Source organism: Kogia breviceps, chromosome 10 (assembly GCF_026419965.1).
Source record: "Kogia breviceps isolate mKogBre1 chromosome 10, mKogBre1 haplotype 1, whole genome shotgun sequence".
In the NCBI taxonomy this organism is placed as follows: Eukaryota; Metazoa; Chordata; class Mammalia; order Artiodactyla; family Physeteridae; genus Kogia; species Kogia breviceps.
Window position 1 is genome coordinate 79,888,005 of NC_081319.1, and position 18,723 is coordinate 79,906,727.

The window sequence follows — 18,723 nt, forward strand, 5'->3', positions numbered from 1 at the left end:
GCTGTTGGAATGAGGGCCTCAGTTTTTTGCTGGCTGTCAGCCAGAGACCTCCTCAGTTGCTTGCATGCAGCCCTCTCCATAGGTCAACTCAATAAAGCATCTTGCATCTTCAGAGCCAGCAAGTGACAGAGTTTCCTAGCAAGGTGGATGTTACAGTCTTATGTAATCACATACAAATCCATCATCTTTGTCATATTCTGTTGGTTAGAAGTCAGTCATAGGTCATGTCCACACTTAAGGAGAGAGAATTACATAAGGACATGAATGTCAAGAGATGGGGATCATGGGAACCACCTTAGAGTTTGTCACAAAGGATCTCTAGCTGGCTGGAAAAATAAGTGACGATGTAAATTGCACGTTGTGTTGAGGTTTCTGCTTAAAACTGGTACTGTGCATTATACTCAGGCAGTCAAGAAATTTGCTGATGTAGCCAAATATTTAAAACTGAGGTAAGCTTTGATGGTAACCTTTGCAATGTTAATTATCATTGCTAAACAGTTTCCTTAGTTTTAAGTTTATTAACATGGTTAATAGTATTTCATGAATTAAGCTTCAGATGTTTCTTTTTTTTTAGTTGACTATATTGTGGAGTATGACTATGATGCTGTACATGATGATGAGTTAACTATTCGAGTTGGGGAAATCATCAGGAACGTGAGAAAACTACAGGAGGAAGGATGGCTAGAAGGAGAACTAAATGGGAGAAGAGGAATGTTTCCTGATAATTTTGTTAAGGTAAGCATTCTCAGTTAAATTCCTAGCTATTGCTTCACAGGATTCAATCATTCATTCATTTATCTATCTATCTATCTATCTGTCTATCTATTTATTTATTTATGGCTGTGTTGGGTCGTTGGGTCTTCGTTGCTGCGCACAGCTTTCTCTAGTTGCGGCAAGTGGAGGCTACTCTGTTGCGGTGCGTGGGCTTCTCATTGCGATGGCTTCTCTTGTTGGGGAGCACGGGCTCTAGGTGCATGGGCTTCAGTAGTTGTAGCATGTGGGCTCAGTAGTTGTGGCTCGTGGGCTCCAGAGTGCAGGCTCAGTAGTTGTGGCACACGGGCTTAATTGCTCCGCGGCATGTGGGATCTTCCTGGACCAGGGCTCGAACCCACGTCCCCTGCATTGGCAGGCAGATTCTTAACCACTGCACCACCAGGGAAGTCCCAGGATTCAGTCTTAAAGAAGTATATAATATATGTTTTTTAAACTAAAATGTTTTAGATAAATTTCTAGTCTGCAGAATTTTAAAAAAACTAGAGTCCCAAGTACCACTGTAATGAATGTCATTGTTACTTGGTGTCCTGGTGGATACTAAAACTATGTGCGTGCGTGTGTGTGTGTGTGTGTTTGTGTATCCGACTACCTGTCTACCTATCGTTTGGGTAGCACTTTATAATTTACAAAGAGTTCTGCTGCTTACATTCTCATTTAAGCCTACAAATCTTGTGAAGTAAGTGGGGCAGATGATAACCCCATTTTAAATCAGGTGTGACTTGTAGATTGAGAGGTTAAATGTTTTAGCCAGTGTTGGATAGCTAATAAAACAGAATCTGAACTGATATTTGAGAGAGTTGCCTCTTTACTCAAGTCTTATTGTAGTAAGCCCCTTTGAGAATCTTAGATCCTATTTTTAAGTTTGAACATTGCAGCAGTTATCTTTCAAAGTAACAGATACTCTTCATCTACCACCAAACATTCCTTTTTTAGTAAATATTCTAGTCACCTCTGCCAGAAAACAATCAAGATTCTTAAATCTATTACAGACTAATAAAGTTCTCAGTAGTTTAGAAGAGAAAAAAAAAAAGTAAAGGATATCTGTGTGTTTACACTTCATTTGTGATTGTCTTATTTTCTATATTAGTTTTTGTCACTCAGCCACATCCCTTTTCTCATTAATTGTGACTGGGAGTTCTTCTGGGAAGGCTACAGTGTATCTCTCATTTGTTGTCCAGCTTGCAGTGGTTGTTAGAATATCTGTACAATGTGGGTGTTTAGTAAATATTTGTTCCCTCAGTACTTTTGTGTTTATTTCAGTTGTGGTTTTACCACAACTGAAATAAAGTATGAACACACATACTTTATTCTGTTAATTGGATTTAAAGAAGGTGAACTAACTACATTTTATCTAATTCCATTTTACTTCTTGAAACAACTGAGAAAAGCTGTAGTAGGGAATTGAACTCTTGTTTATTTTTTATTTTATAAATTGACTTCTTTCTTATAATCTAAAATGGTGTATAATGCGGATGCCATTGAAGTTGGAGTAGAATAACTGCATTTAAACACAGTCAAGTTCAGTTTTGCCTTCGCTGGTGGAATGATGTAGAGCAAATCACTTAATTTCTCTGTTTTCTTCCCTTTAAAATGGTCTGTTGTTGGTCTGTATATAGTAAACCGTAACATTGGCCTCTCATCTCTCTCTCTCTCTCTCTCTCTCTCTCTTTTTTAAAGGAAGGTGAATTTTCAAAGAAAATATATTGAAGTAATAGAACAGTGGTTAAGAAAATAATTTTAAAAGTTCAGTAAAAGTATTAATATAGTTCTCTTAATTGTGTGCTGATGCAGTCCCTCTGCTGATATGTAGTCCCAGTAGTGGAGATGACCTATCATGGGACTCCATTTTAAAATATATTTTACTTCCCTGTTACAGCACAGCTAATACTAGAACTTGAGTTTAATGAACTGCCTGCTAGTAGAGGATGCTGTTTGAGTATACTGGGAAATGGAGGGAAACTTAATCTGGGATTAAAATTAACCACAGGGTGGATTAGAGTTGAAGACATCGATATGAACTCATTTAGTTTAAAATATAAACAGATACATACAGAAATAATTTCATATGTGTGTGTTTATACTTTCGTTAGTACACACACACACATATATATATCTCAGTTCTTTCACTGAGGGCCTAGAAGCAGTGACACACCAGTACCAGTGAGTATACCCAGTGCCCAGATCTTGGTTTCAAAATATCATTCTCCAATAAAAGGAAGGAAACAAGGCTCCTGGGAGGAGTGGCTGATTCTATGGAGGGAACAAGGTATTCACAAGATGAGCCTGGAGCATCTAGTAGTGTCAGAAGTAAGGAAGAGCTCAAAAAAACAAAATGATGGGCCCATGTCACCGCAGCATAGGAGCCAACCTGAATGAACTTCCAGTGTCCAGAGCGGGAACAGTTTGAGCGACAAAATAACCTAGTATTTGAAGAATAAATACACATGAGCTTAAATAAATAAATGCTGATATAAATAGATTGTTGAGTAAATAAATAAATGGGAGAGAAAGGATAAATCTTACAGAATTATTCCGAGTAATATTTGTAGATACTTCCCCACCCCCAAGCATCCTTCAGGTGTGGGCTGGACTAAAGAATAGATGGAAGAGAAAAACAGTAACTTTACAATGGCAAATATTGGCAAATATTGCCTTAACCAGTCTATTTTCAGTGTCCCTTTGCAATGTTAGTTCATCTTTATTTGATTTAGAAAATATTTTATAAAGAATGTAGAACAAGGATCCATGAACTTAGTGTAAGAATGTTATCATTTTGTTATTTTTGCTTGAGTGTTACTTTATAATGAAGAGATAGAACATTACAGGTAAAATTGAGTTCTTTGTTTTACCCCCTTCTCATTTTCCTCTCTCCCAACCACCTGTATTCTGAAGTTGTATGTATCCTTCTAATACATAGTTTTATATATATTTATCTGTGTGTAAACAAATAATGTTTTGTGTGATTTAGACATTTACATAATTACTAAGTCAGATTGCAACTTTTTAAATACTTAACATGAGATTATGATGTGGATACATAACATAGTCACTTCTTCTAAAATGTGTTTTATAATGCTAGTTAGCTCATAAGTGGTTGGTAAATAGAGGAAAAATGTCAGGACAATGGGAAAGTTGTATTTGTTTATTTTCTAGACAAGGTGAGTTGTGATAAAGAGTGTAGAGTTTTAATTTCAGCAAGAAAGGGATAGGCGCTCAACTTGGCTACTTGCTTATTTGCATAGACAGGAATTCTTTTGGCTCTTAAAACCTTTTTTTTTTTAAAATTGATCATCTGTACCTGGATATTTTCCTCAAAGTTACACAGTCCTAGCATGATAGTACTTTTAACTTCTGGTACTCACCTCTGCTTCTATCTGCATTATCTTAGTATCCACAAACCAGCATTTCTATTTTATTGTTTTTAAGCATTTTAAATAACTCCTGAGGAATCCATTCATCAGAACTCCTTGGGTAATCTTAAGTTATTGCTTGTCTTCTGAGATTCCAATTATTATTATTTATTCATTTATTTTCATTTTTAGTGTTCGGTTCCCAAAGTTGCATAGGTTTAGAGTAGTCTATCCCCAATTCTACTTTTTGCATAGTTATTTGTATTTTTAGTATTTGATTTAGAAGTTTTCACATAATCAGTGGTATTTGTGTGTGTGTGTGTGTGTGTGTGTGTGTGTGTGTGTGTGTGTTTTCCAAAACTTCAGGTGTTTAGGAATAGACATACAGTGCACATATAGTAGAAATTCCTTTAGTACTAGTTAGTTTTTTTAATAGCCATAGAGTATTCCATTCTATTTTTTACCATATTTTATGGTATATTTAGCTATTTTCTAATTTTTAGTTATTAAAAACAGTGCTGCAGTGAACATAACTTTTGTAGGTTATGTGCATAGCTGAGAATTGGCTGCATCCTTGTGTATGCCCATATTCAGCTGTACTAGATACTGTCAGGTTTCTCACTAAATAAATATGCCAGCTTAAACTACCAGTAAAGAGTATCTTTCTTTAATGTTCTCGTTTGATACCATCAAATTTTCTTTTTTATTCCTTATTCTGTATCTATATAATGTCCAGAATTTAAACAGTGCTTAGTGGGAGAAGTAGGGAAAAGTATATCTATTCCCTCTTTCCACAAGATAATCTAGGTGGTGATGCATTTTAATAGATTGCATTGCACTTTTTTTTTTTGTTTTTTTTTTTTGTGGTATGCAGGCCTCTCACTGTCGTGGCCTCTCCCGTTGCGGAGCACAGGCTCCGGATGCGCAGGCGCAGCGGCCATGGCTCACGAGCTTAGTTGCTCCGCGGCATGTGGGATCTTCCCGGACCGGGGCACGAACCCGTGTCTCCTGCATCGGCAGGTGGATTCTCAACCACTGCGCCACCAGGGAAGCCCATAAATTTATTTATTTTAGGCTGTTTGGGTCTTCATTGCTGCACGCAGGCTTTCTCTAGTTGTGGTGAGCAGGGGCTTTCTTCTTGCGGTGCGCAGGCTTCTCACTGCAGTGCTTCTCTTGTTGTGGAGCATGGGTTCTAGGCATGTGGGCTTCAGTAGTTGTGGCTTGCAGGCTCTAGAGAGCAGGGTCAGTACTTGTGGTGTATGGGCTTAGTTGCTCCACGGCATGTGGGATCTTCCCAGACCAGGGCTCGAACCCACATCCCCTGCATTGGCAGGTGGGTTCTTATCCACTGCGCCACCAGGGAAGCCCGTAAATGCACGTTTTTAACAGTCTAAAAACTCACAGTAAAGAAGTTTCTCCTTTTAGAAGTGGTGTAGGAATAGCTGTTTTTTCTTAAGCTGTGGTTATAAAGCTGCTGTTCAGAAAAATGTAATATTAGTTACCTTTAACACAAGAATAGCTCAGTGTTCAGTAAAAAGGTAATACACATATTTGATACCCTTTATTTTCTTTTAAGTTATGCCTTGCTTCTGAAGATTAAATAACCATGAAAGTAGCTGACAGTGCAGTTGACTAGTTGTAGGCATTTAATAAATGTTAGTGGAATCTTCACTGATGAGTGTCGTATGTGGTAAAAGACATAGTCTGATCCACCAGAGAGTGAGTCAGAGGAGTTTGGGGAGGAGAATGGGAGGAACGTTAACTATTGAAGGTACATTGACAGTTTTACAACTATTGAAGCACAGGGAGTATGGAGAAAGCAAGAGAAATACCAGATAAAATAGGTTATTAAAAGAAATATTTTTATTGTACTTGAAGACTATTAGCAGGACAGTATTTGTGGTAAGGGGATGCTAATGTTCGAGCTTTGTGTTTATTTATTTTTTATTTATTTATTTACTGAGCATGTGGGCTCAGTAGTTGTGGCTTGCAGGTTGTAGAGTACAGGCTCAGTAGTTGTGGTGCATGGGCTTAGTTATTCCGCAGCATGTGGGATCTTCCTGGACCAGGGCTCGAACCTGTGTCCTCCATATTGGCAGGCAGATTCTTAACCACTGTGCCACCAGGGAAGCCCAATGTTTGAGCTTTGAAGCAGCTTTTTTATGAGTTTTAAACTGATTCTGGAGGTGCTACAGGTTATTATATGATCTGTTATTGTTACAGTGTTTTTACTTTAGTGCTTTAAAAAATAAGTATGTTTACAGAAGATGTCTCAGGTGCTGGTAAGTGAATTGCTGTTCCTTATATTTTTAAATATAAAGTGGAATTTTGGTCCCTTTTGAAGAGTTCTCAGAGCTTGATAATGTGTTTTAGGCTTTTTGATATAATAAGGAACAAGGAAACAAGTTATTCACACTTAATCTGATAAGTGAATAAAAATCATTTGGTTGTTTTTGACTTACATTTCTGGCAATTTTTTTACTCGTTTAGAAAAAAAAGGTTTAAATCATTGCACCTTCTTTTTTCTTAAATATTATACAGTTTGACAACTTATCTTGCATTCAAAAATGTTTTCATTTTATTTCTAGATTTCATAGGTTAAATGGTTAAGTAGACATTAAATCTTTAAATTTATTTAACATCTTTTTAAAAAGTACTTTTAAAGAAAACTTAAGTAGTAATATGGGGAATAAGATGATGATGAGATGGCTACTTTGGAAGGGTCTCAGTGATTCTTTTTTGCTTGTTTTTTAAATATCACATTCTGATTAGTTTTAAAATCTTATTCCACTATCTCCATAGAAAGACTATTATTTGAATGAAGGAAATGACAATTTGATTTTATGTGACCTTTATTTTTAAAAATTCCTTACTTTATGAAAACTGTTAGTTTGCTTAGGTAAACCTCAGTGATGTTTTCAAGTATTAGGAGATGTATTGGTGACTCTAGTAGAACAGTTCAGGAAGCTAGCTTTATATCAGAAGAATGTTTGGTGCTTGATTTACTTTCATTAATTGGAAACACATTAGAGGAGAAACAACTCTTGTTGATATCAGAATACTAAACGGAAGATAACTTATTGGGAATTACAACAAAAACAATATATGAAACGTCAAAGTTGTCTATAGTTATTTGTGATACATCTTAGTACCTTTTTTGTTACATACTGTCAGACATTAATTGTAGACACTGATTAACAGCAATTCATTCTGAGGTTTGGGTTATTTTTGATAATATTTTGAATCCCATGTAGACTATATTGATTGAGTTAGAGAAATAGTTCAATACAGGTAATTCTAGAAAAGACATGTAAGGATTTAGATTTAGTGTGTACTCACACAACTAACACCTTTCTCTAAATGCCCTAGGACAATTTGTGGGTGCATCAAATTCTTCATTAAAAAAAAAAAATCAGTGAAGTAATACAGGTTGAAACAAAATTCCAACAGTATATAAAGTATCTATTGTGAAAAGTACATTTCTTTCCTATAACTCTTTCCTAACTGCCTTCCACTTTTAGTGATTTGGTAGATATTTTAAAGACTTTTCTATAGAAAATGTTTTAAAGTGAATTATTTGTACCCCCTCCTCCCTTTACATCCTGTTTTTCATACCACAAATTTAAATTAGAGGCATTATTATTATACATCATGTTAATGTTTACCTTGGACTTAACTGGAAAGTTAAATTTTAATTTTTGCCCTTAAAGAGTTAATAAATTTCTTCCTGCTAAGATATTTTATGTTGTAGAAATAATTTAAACCGGGAGAGCTTGAGTGTCAGAAACTAGACTTCTGGGATATCTCCTGGTTTTGCTTTGTGGATCAGTACTCATTACCTACTTGTTAGTGTCATCTGTGACCTCATGGAGTCTAGCAGCTTTGAGAGAAGGGTCTCCATGTAGGCCTGATGTCTTTTGAGTCATAGATACTCTAGCCCTCATTCCCTGCAGTTCTTATCCTAAAACTCTTTCATCCTAGGGCTGAAAGCTCAAATAACATTCTTGAATTACCAAAACTAGTATGAAAAGTATGACCATCATAAACTTTGGGGGCATTTTCAGTCCACTTCAGTAAGTGTAGTGTGTCTGAAAGAATATGGTTAAGAGAAGGGTTCTTTATTTAGTGTTTTCCCCACTCTACTTCACTTGGCTCTCATTAACATTCTTGTGACAGAAAAAGGAAAGGAGTAGGATGCCATTGACAATGAATGTGCATAACTCCCCCCCTCCTTTTCTATTTTTGCCTTTTCCAAATTGGGGGGGGGCTGCTGAAATAGGGAGGCCCTTTGTTAAAATTAGAGAGACAGCAATTATGTGGAGAATAGCGTATTTGAGGGAGAGAATTAAGTTGAGAAACTTGCAAAATAGCCCTGGTATATCTGTCATTGTTTTCCTTGCTAATTTTGATGTGTTGGCACTCAGAAGGTACATATTGATTTCATATTATGTAGATTTTCTCCTGTTGGTCATTTTTCTTTAGACTTAAGGGGTTTTTGTGGATATCTATTTAATTTAATTGTAATAAAAATGAAAATCTAATGACTCAAGGTAGTTCCTCTGGATCATACCTTATATACTATCACTTATATTCCGAAAAACAAAATGAAAATTTTAGGAACGAGGTAAACCACTTTGTTATGTTGGAAACCTAATTTTTCAATTGTGGGTCTAATATTGACTCAGTCAAAGCTAAAACAGTGGACATGTATCAAATAAATTTTTAATCCTGCTTATTTTTCTTTTCTTTAGTAATATCACTCTTCCATATCTTCTGATTTATGCTTCTGTAAAGTGGAAGCACTAGTTTTATATAACACTTCTGGAAATCCTGAATGTTAAATTAAAAATAAGTGTAGCACCCCGCCCCCCGCCATCTATGGTTTTGCTTTCCAAAGCCTCAGTTACCCACAGTCAACTGTGGCCCAAAAATATTAAAACAGAAAATTCCGGAAATAAACAATTCATAAGTTTTAAATTGTGTGCCCTTCTGCCTAGGATGTGAATCATCCCTTTGTCCAGCATATCCTACCCATCACTTAGTAGTAGCCCTCTTGATTATCAGATCAACTGTCACAGTATTGCAGTGCTTACATTCAGGTAACCCTTATTTTACTTAATAATGGCCCCAAAGCATAAGAGTAGTGATGCTGACCTTTCAGATATGTGAACGGAAGCCGTAAAGTGCTTCCTTTAAGTGAAAAGATGAAAGCTTAATAAGGGAAGAAAAAAAAAATCATGTGCTGAGGTTGCTAAGATCTATGGTAAGAATGAATCTTCTATCTGTGAAATTGTGAAGAAGAAAAAAGGAATTCATACTAGTTTTGCTGTCTCACCTCAAACTGGAAAAGTTATAGTCACAGTGTGTGATAGATGCTTAGTTAAGATGGAAAAAGCATTATATTTGTAAGATGTTTCGAAAGAGAGACGGAAATGACATTCACATAACTTTTATTAGAGTATATTGTTATAATTGTTCTATTTTATTATCAGTTGTTAATCTCTTACTGTGTCTAATTTATAAATTAAACTTTATCTTAGGTATGTGTATATAGGAAAAACCATAGTATATGTAAGACTCAGTACTGTCTGCATTTCCAGGCATCCACTGGGGGTCTTGGGACCCTGTGGATAAGGAGGGACTACTGTATTCCTCAGATTTTAACTAGCATAAGCAGGACTGTACCTCTCTTTAGGGATTTGGTGATTAAGATATCTGTCTATTCCATTTGAGAAGTAAAAGGAAGCTCTTGCCATCTAATCTGGTTTTTATTATTCTTTGTGACCTTTGCTTCTATGTTGTAGAGAGTAATTGCATTCTATTTTCAGATCATGGTTATGTACTGGCCATGATCAGATAACCAAATTGTAAAATAGATATATTTCAGCATGAAGGAGTGGTTTGTGAATCTTGTTTATTAATCTTTTATCTGTTTTTGGTTAGTGTAATCAGAATTAAGTATATTTGATTACCTTAGTAGATGGAGAGTAACTATATCTTCTCCAACCTTTTTAAAGCTACCCCTCATTTGCTTATATTTCTCGTCTTTTCCTTTAATTTGCTACTTCATACTCCTTATCCTACTTTCTTATCCTTGTGAAACCAAGCAAATCAATATAGTACATTCCTATCTATATGGAGATTATCCACATTGTATTATTTTCTTGGCCAATTTTGCATTGACATTACCTGATGTGTAGGAGGCTTCCCTCATTTGTAGAATGAGATTTAGTTTTTTTGAGTTTGCTTTCTCAATACATGATACTTTCTCAAGTGAAGACACCTCTTTTACTGCATCTCCTGGAGTCACTTTCAAAGTCAGTAAAGGAAGCAAAGTTTGTAGGAAAGAGATGCTATAATGTTAATATGTATTTTATTTACTGGCTGATTTGGTAAAAGGAAACAAAGGGCAGAAGAAGGAAGAAACACTGGAAGCCTTACTAACACTTTATAGGTACTCAATATAATTGCTATTTAAGATGATAGCCAAAGAGTAATTTGGAGGTACTATGTATTCAGGAACGAGGGAAGAGAATAGGTTGATGAGACAGAGAGAGAGAGAGACAGAGAGACAGAAAGAGAAAGAGAGGGAGTTCGTGTGTGTCTGTGTGTCTGTGTCTGTGTGTGCGTGTGCGTGTGTGTGTATCTGGTGGCAGTAGATTGTAGCAGGGAGAGGTTCCAGAGGCGGAGGGGGTGGAGCCTAAAGCAGACTTTACCTTATTTGTAATTTTGCTTAGAGCTGAAAGTCGCTTGATACTTTTGATAACATCTTAGTTGGCACTATGTATTTGGAAGGCTGTAAACCTGAGTTTTCCCTATTCAGTGTAGACTGTAAATATTTTTATTTTGTTTTCCTTCCCTTTTTGTGTTTCTTGTCCTCAGAAGATTTATTATACCTAATATTCATGGATTTGATTTTGTCTCAGTGAGTATTGAAGGTCCTCAAAATGTTTCTAGATCTTGAGCAATATGTTGTAAATTAATATTTTTAGAAGCAGGAGACATTGTCATTGTCTTACTGTATCATACTTGTTTAGGTGGTTAATTTTTCTTAAAAAATAACACAAATATCTAGTTATTTAGCTAGCGAACAGGATAGAACCAAGATTTATATCCAGGTCATCTAGTCTCCTGAACCTGTCTGCTATCTCACATTTGGGCAGATTGGAATTCTTTTCCTAGAGGAATAAGATTTGAATATCAAGCCAAGTTCTTGGTCTCCTGTACCAACAATAGCTTTCAGCTTTTTTAGTTTTTGTTTTATCTTTTTAAAATGTAGGTAGCCCAATAGTGGGATTGCTGGGCCGTATGGTAGTTCTATTTTTAGTTTTTTAAGGAACCTCCATACTGTTGTGCATGGTGGCTGTATCACTTTACATTCCCACCAACAGTGCAAGAGGGCATATACCCTGAGAAAACCGTAATTCAAAAAGAGTCAAGTACCACAATGTTCATTGCAGCTCTATTTACAATAGCCAGGACATGGAAGCAACCTAAGTGTCCATCGACAGATGAATGGATAAAGATGTGACACATATATACAATGGAATATTACTCAGCCATAAAAAGAAACGGAATTGAGTCATTTGTAGTGAGGTGGATAGACCTAGAGTCTGTCATCAGAGTGAAGTAAGTCAGAAAGAGAAAAACAAATACTGTATGCTAACACATATATATGGAATCTAAAAAAAAAAAAAATAGACAGCTAGTGGAAAGCAGCCACATAGCACAGGGAGATCAGCTCCATGCTTTGTGACCACTTAGAGGGGTAGGATAGGGAGGGTGGGAGACACAAGAGGGAAGGGATTTGGGGATATATGTGTACATATAGCTGATTCACTTTGCCATACGGCAGAAACTAACACAACATTGTAAAGCAATTATACTCCAATAAAGATGTTAAAAATAAATAAATAAATAAAATGTAGGTGGCTCATGAGATATTCAGGAGAATCCAAAATGAATACTCCTTGGCATGTTGAGGTTGTAACTACCAGTTTTTACATAGATTTCATATTTTCATTAGATTGAAACATATTTAGTGCAGTCTAAAAACCATGAGGTTTTCATGTGGTGTGTCATGTATTAATAGCAAATTGAAGTGTTTTTCCTTAAGTACATTACCAATAAAAATGAAGCAGTCACTATAGTGTGAAATGTTTCGTGTGTCTTCTATGATTTGTACTTTAATAACTTTCAGAATTTTTCACCAACTTAACAGTTTTCCCAAAATGGAAAACTTTTTTTCTGTTTGCAAAATGATTTGCCTTGTTAAAAAACACAAACAAAGCAAGCATCAAACACTTCTGAACAGTATAAAGAAGTCAAAGTAATCTGAAATCCTACCAGCTAGAGAGTAACAACTAGTTAACATTGCAGTAGACATAAACACCTGGAGATACAGATTCTTTGTTAACTTTATATGTGAAAAATACCTCCTGGTTAGTGATTTGCTTTATTTTCAATGGTTACTTTTAATGAACAGAAACTGTTAATTTGAATATCAAATGTGTAAAGTAGGAATCCAGTTTCATTCCCTACTCCCTAAATGTGGAGCATTATGAGCACCATGTGTTTTAAGATTCAGTTTTTTCCCCTCACTTTTTTCCTGTTTTAAATCAAGTTTGTCTGTTTATGGACTCTTTATTTTGTTTCATTATCATTATGTCTGTTTTATGCCAGTACACACTAATTTATAGTATCATATAGTTTTTCTTTATATCTTGGTTAAAAAAAAGTCCCCTCACTTTCTTTTCACTGAAGTATTTTGGCTATTCTTGGTCTTTTGTTCTTCTCTACAAATTTAGAACCAGTTTATTTAATTGCTTTCCCAAATCTGTGATATATTTATTCAGTTGCATTGCATCAGTTTTAGGGGAAAATGCTATCTTTATGATAATGAATTTTCAATCACTGAACATGGCATGACTTCTCTTTCATATGTCTTCTTTTATGTCTTCCAATAAAACTTCATACTTCTTTTCATGAAGATTCACCTATCTTCTGTTAGACCTATGACTTTGGGTTTATCAAACTACAGCCCATGGGCCAAATCTAAACACCACCTGTTTTTATAGTGTCCATGAGCTGAGAATGCTAGCTAAGAATTATACAAATAGTTGGAAAAATTCGAATGAAGAACAGTATTTAATGACATGTGAAAAATTATATGAAATTGAAATTTTAGTGTTCATAATAAATTTCTGTTGGAGCATAGCTCTGTTCTTTCATTTAAGTATATGACTGCTTTTGCACTACAAATGGCAGAGTTCATTGTTGAAACAGGGATTGTATGGCTTGCAAATCCTCAAATATTTTACTATCTAGCCCATTATAGAACAAGTTTGCCCACCCTGACTTAGAATTATTGTTTGTCTTATTGTTTGTTTATGATTGCAGGGTTTCTTTGTGTGTTGGGATAGAGGTGGTGTTTCAGCCTCACTTTCTTTACCTCTATCTCTAGTTCTGATAAGACTTAAACTCCTAATACGTCATTGTTACCAAAGTGTGTTACATTCTTTAGATATGTGTGGGCAGAGAAAAAGGTTGAAAACTGTTGATATTATGTTTTATATAATAATCACTGTACCTGGTTTTGGTATTTTACATTTGAGAATTTAATAAAATACAACTTAATTTGCCTATTTGCTGATTTCCCCTTTTGTAGGAAATTAAGAGAGAGACAGAATCCAAGGATGACAATTTGCCCATCAAACGGGAAAGGCAAGGGAATGTAGCAAGTCTTGTACAACGAATAAGCACCTATGGACTTCTAGCCGGAGGAATTCAGCCACATCCACAAACCAAAAACATTAAGAAGAGTATGTAAATAATATTTTTTCCTGTTTATTTAAATCAAAATAGAATGTTGTTTTATAACAGTCCATAAGTTATAGTAAGAAAAATTAGCTCAACCTTTTGTAACCGTCTACAAAAACTTCCTGCTTATTCTCATGTTACTAGTTATTGGCCCATGTATTCAGTCTTCATCTGGCAATCCAGCATGAGCTGCTGACAGCTGTCTGTAGGGATTGTAAATTAAGATATAAGGCATTGTTTTCTTATTAGTCTTACACACTCTATTAAATAGTTAACACTTTGCCTTGCCTTAAATTTACTTTAATACCATTTATTTAATGGGATGCTAAAATGTCTGCTCATCCTTAAGCAGTATAGATGCAATCATTTGATAAAACGTTTTCTTTAGTGGTTAGCAATCTGAACATGTACATTCAGTTTTCCAAGGTGGCTGGCCCAGCAGAGTGCTTTTTAAGTATTCAGTGTAAATATGTTAAGAGAACAGTTTAACATAGAGCACCATGTTTAAAATCAGACATGAGTTTGAGTCTGTCTTACAACCGTAGATCACTTAAACTCTTGAGTTTTATTTTACTGCTGGTGGGAAAGTTGTAAAAAAAAGACTGGTAATATTGCTGTTCTCAAAAACTTAGTCTTGGAAAAACTGTTACTCAAAAAAGCATTAAATATATACAAAGAAGTACTACATTTATGGGAGCAGATAGTGTTTTAACATAGTAAACCTGAAGCCCCTTAAGAGACAGAATACTGACTACTATGTTCAATTTGATTTAATAGGTTATAAATGAGTATTTAACTACATTTATCTTCGATCAGTGTCTTTGATGTTGTGGTCCCTTGTGCTTGATGTTGGTACTAAAATGCCTTATGTACCAAGTAGTCTATAATATAAAGAAGCTTTGTTCACATACATTTCACAAATGTAAGACTATTTATGATTTTTATAGTCTCCTCATATCTCAACCTGTTACTTTCTATGCTGCTGCCTATGAATTTGGGGAAACGTCCACTTTCTGGGTTATATCACCCTTTGATTATTTTCATAAAATGAAAACAGATTTTCATAAAAAACAGGTTTCATGACACTGAGACAGACCAATAAAGGGTTATACGTGTTCTTTGCTTCCCAGTAAATGCAATGTACAAACAATAATTTAGATATTACCCATACTGTTTTCAGCCTACTGCCTGAAGGTGGACAGTTTACTAGTTCTAGTTGTCCTCGACTCTTTAACTCTGTTTGGAGATTGGGGGATAGATAACAGAGTATTTCCACATCCTACAAGTGAATCTCTATATAGAATTTCTATGCACAAGGAGAATTTTAGACCCACAAAAGGGTTATTTATGACCTTTGTTGTAAAACTTATTTACTACTTTCTTTAGCTTTACTGAGCTATAAAGGGGCAAATTTCATCTTAAGTAGAGGCTGGACAAAGGACGTCAAGGTTATTTTGTCTCCTAATGGGAAAGGACTCTAAATTTTACCTTCCTTGAGAACTCTGGTCATAATTCATTTTCCTGTAAGAAGGAGAAACCATTATATAGTTGGTGCCAGGAGGCTTAGGCTTTTTCCTAAGGATCCTCCATAATTTGTTTTTAAGTACATGTGCTGCAAAGACTAAATTGGTCATTTGGTGCTAGCTAACATTTAAAACAGGATGCAGGTTGTTTTTGCTTTCAGATTACTTTTCCAGGAAAAGCAGCTAATGTTTTGTTTATTTTAATCAGAGTTTTTTTTTTTGTTACTGTTAGTTTGAATCATATCCTTAATTTATGGAATAGATCAGTTATTCAAAAGCCATTCATTGTAATGTTAAATAGTAGTATATACCCTTTTAATCAATACCATTAATATTAAAAAAAAAACCAAACCATTTTAAAGGTTGATAATGATAAAGCCTGCATTGTGAAGGTTCACTTCAAATCTTTGTGTGCCAAGACAGGTGAATCTGCATGTGTGTTGAATTTTGTCTAAGCAACTAAAAGGAGAAGTTCAAATAGATAGTATGATAGATATCTGGAAACTGGAATTGTTAGCTATTTTTCTCTAGTCTCCAAAGCCAAAAAGTGTTGGCCTTTTTGCAAAGTCTAGTCACAAAACCATTGAAACTTTTGCTATTGCATGTAAGTAAGTTAAGCATGATATCTTCTTTAGTAAGACAGGTATTTTCTAGAGTGAGCACAGAAAATTTTCCAGGATAAAGTTGATTGCAATAAGTTGCTAAAGTTACAGAAAAGAACCAATTTACACTTCTCATAGCAAAAACATGTACAGATGACATTACTGCTGAGACCCTTATAAAATCAGGCACAAAGATAATGGTGTAGTTTACTTGCACTAAAGAAATGACATCTTTCAGCATCACAATTCTATGTAACATACAGTGTGGAATATTAGTAGATATTTCACTTTACATTTGGAAAATAATTGATGCCAGATATGAATCTACTCAAGGCATGTGTGAGGGAAGACATCAGTGCTTGTAACTTTGTATTCCTTATTAGTGGGAACTCATGCTACAGAAGTGATTTTTCATCTAGTTAATAATTATTTTGAATGTAAAAGATACATTTAGATTGATACTGATAGATCACTAGTAGTTATACAGAAATAAATGATACATGAAAAATTAGTTGACTAAAATGCTAATCTACACAGTGTTTCGTTCTCAGAGAATGATTGGCAGCATGCCTCCCAATTTTGAGTCATTTTTGAAGAAGATAATGAAAGTTCTGAATATCATCAAAATATGGTCACTGACTATACATCTTTACAGCATACATTAAAAAAAGGAGGGGCATGGGCTTCCCTGGTGGCGCAGTGGTTGAGAATCCGCCTGCCGATGCAGGAGACACGGGTTCGTGCCCTGGTCCGGGAAGATCCCACATGCCGCGGAGCAACTAAGCCCGTGAGCCATGGCCGCTGAGCCTGCGCGTCCGGAGCCTGTGCTCCGCAACGGGAGAGGCCACAACAGTGAGAGGCCCGCATACCGCAAAAAAAAAAAAAAAAAAAAAAAAAGGAGGGGCATATTATTTCAGGCTCTGCTCTTTGGCATTAAAATATTCTGACTTATAAGGGGAAATGACTCACTCAAATGACTCCTCCCCAGCTGTGGCCTCTCAAATGAATGGGGTAGGGTGTTTTGATTTTGTATTTTATTTTGAAAAACTTAAAATCTTATAGAAAAGTTGAAATAATAATTGTACACTAAACATGGTATATTCTTCACCTAAGCTTGCTGTTAACATTTCGTTATATTGGCTTTATCTCTATATACATGTACAAATACATTTTTAAACTAAATCAGTTGAAAGTATGTTGTAGACATGATACTTCATCCCTAAGCACATGAGTTTTTTTTATTCATGATGGTGATGATAATGTTTTCTAAGATTTTGATTATCTTAAGTGGTATATCTCAGCAGTATAGCTAGAATCTTGAATAGCTTGAATTTTTCACTTAATGGCCTAAGTAATATGATTTTTTTATTGCTGAGGATAAGAAAAAAATTTTAAAGAAGATTCAACCATGTAGCACATGGCTCAGTCTTAATGTGTCTTAACTCTTGATGATTATCTTTGCTTACTGGAGAACAAAATTGATAAAAAAATTTTTTTTATATTAGAAAATTTTAAATGCTATAATAAAATCTGAAGATACACTTTCCAGAACCAAATGGAACCAAAAATGGATCAGAAATCTTTTTGTTGCTATCTCTGAAATTTTAGCATTCAACCTCCCAGCTTCTGAGTGTGGTATGCCTTTTATTTTAGCATTTGCTGGAAAAATTAAAACAATATTCTTCAATAAGGAATAGTTCCACAATTTAAGAACTCTGTTTGATCTGAATATTTAGATCTGTTTTTTAGAAGCATGAAATACTTGCCATTTTTGATGACCTACATTTGAAAATACAGGATTTTCTGTTTCAGGAGAAACAAGGAAGGTCACTTCAGTGTGTAATTTCACACAATTTGGTTTTGTTTTTCAAAAAATATAAAGTATTTCTAAAAGGTTTTTCTGAAGTTATTGGACATTTATGTGTTGAATACCATAATACCTGTGGGTATGAAGACCATAAGAGCAATGTTAGTGTGGACAGTCAAATCTGCCAAACAAAGCTGTGTATGGATAATGATTCAAAACTCACAGTTTAACAGGAAAACATCAGGTTACTGTAACACAGGGGTAATAGTAATGATTATACCTCATAGGGTTTTAAAGGTATTAATTAACACGTTAAGTAAATATTTTAAGAAGTGCTCAATAAATGTTTGTAATTATTATTACAGTTTTTATACTATTAAGAACCATACTAGATATATATATATAATGTGCAGTTAAGATTCGAATGAAAGGGCAGTTCTATACTAGAGTCATTGAACAAGATGTATTTAAGCTCTTCTTTAGGTAGGACATATCATTTATGTAAAGACTGGGAAGTATGGCATTCTATTCTAGTTAGAATTACAGCCCTTGGAAGACCCATGGAGATAAGTAAGTCCATGGTATTTTCAGGGAGTAAGGATCCATCGTGACTCTAGTGCATGAGCTTTGTTAAAGCACTCTAATCTGTAAAGGAGACAGCCTGATACAGTGGGAAGATAAAAGGCTTAGGAGTCAGAAGTGGCTGTCTTCTAGTTTTGCCTCTTTCTTGCAGTCTTGAACAATTACTGCTGAGTTCCTGTTTCTCATTGGTAAAATGATAATGTATAACAAGTTTCTATGACCTTTTGTGTGGGAGATGTTTGTGAAGGACTTAAAGTGGTACTGGT

General features: G+C 35.1%; 1 protein-coding gene across 3 annotated transcripts in view; it reads left to right on the plus strand.

The window, feature by feature from the left end:
• The window catches only part of CD2AP (CD2 associated protein), a 108,866-nt gene that overhangs the window by 30,772 nt on the left and 59,371 nt on the right, over positions 1-18,723 (plus strand). For all 3 annotated transcript variants that reach the window (XM_059076544.2, XM_067006370.1, XM_067006369.1), the window contains 2 exons: positions 575-735; positions 13,792-13,945. In XM_059076544.2, coding sequence (XP_058932527.1) covers positions 575-735; positions 13,792-13,945 — 315 coding nt within the window. The remainder of the gene's footprint in view (positions 1-574; positions 736-13,791; positions 13,946-18,723) is intronic.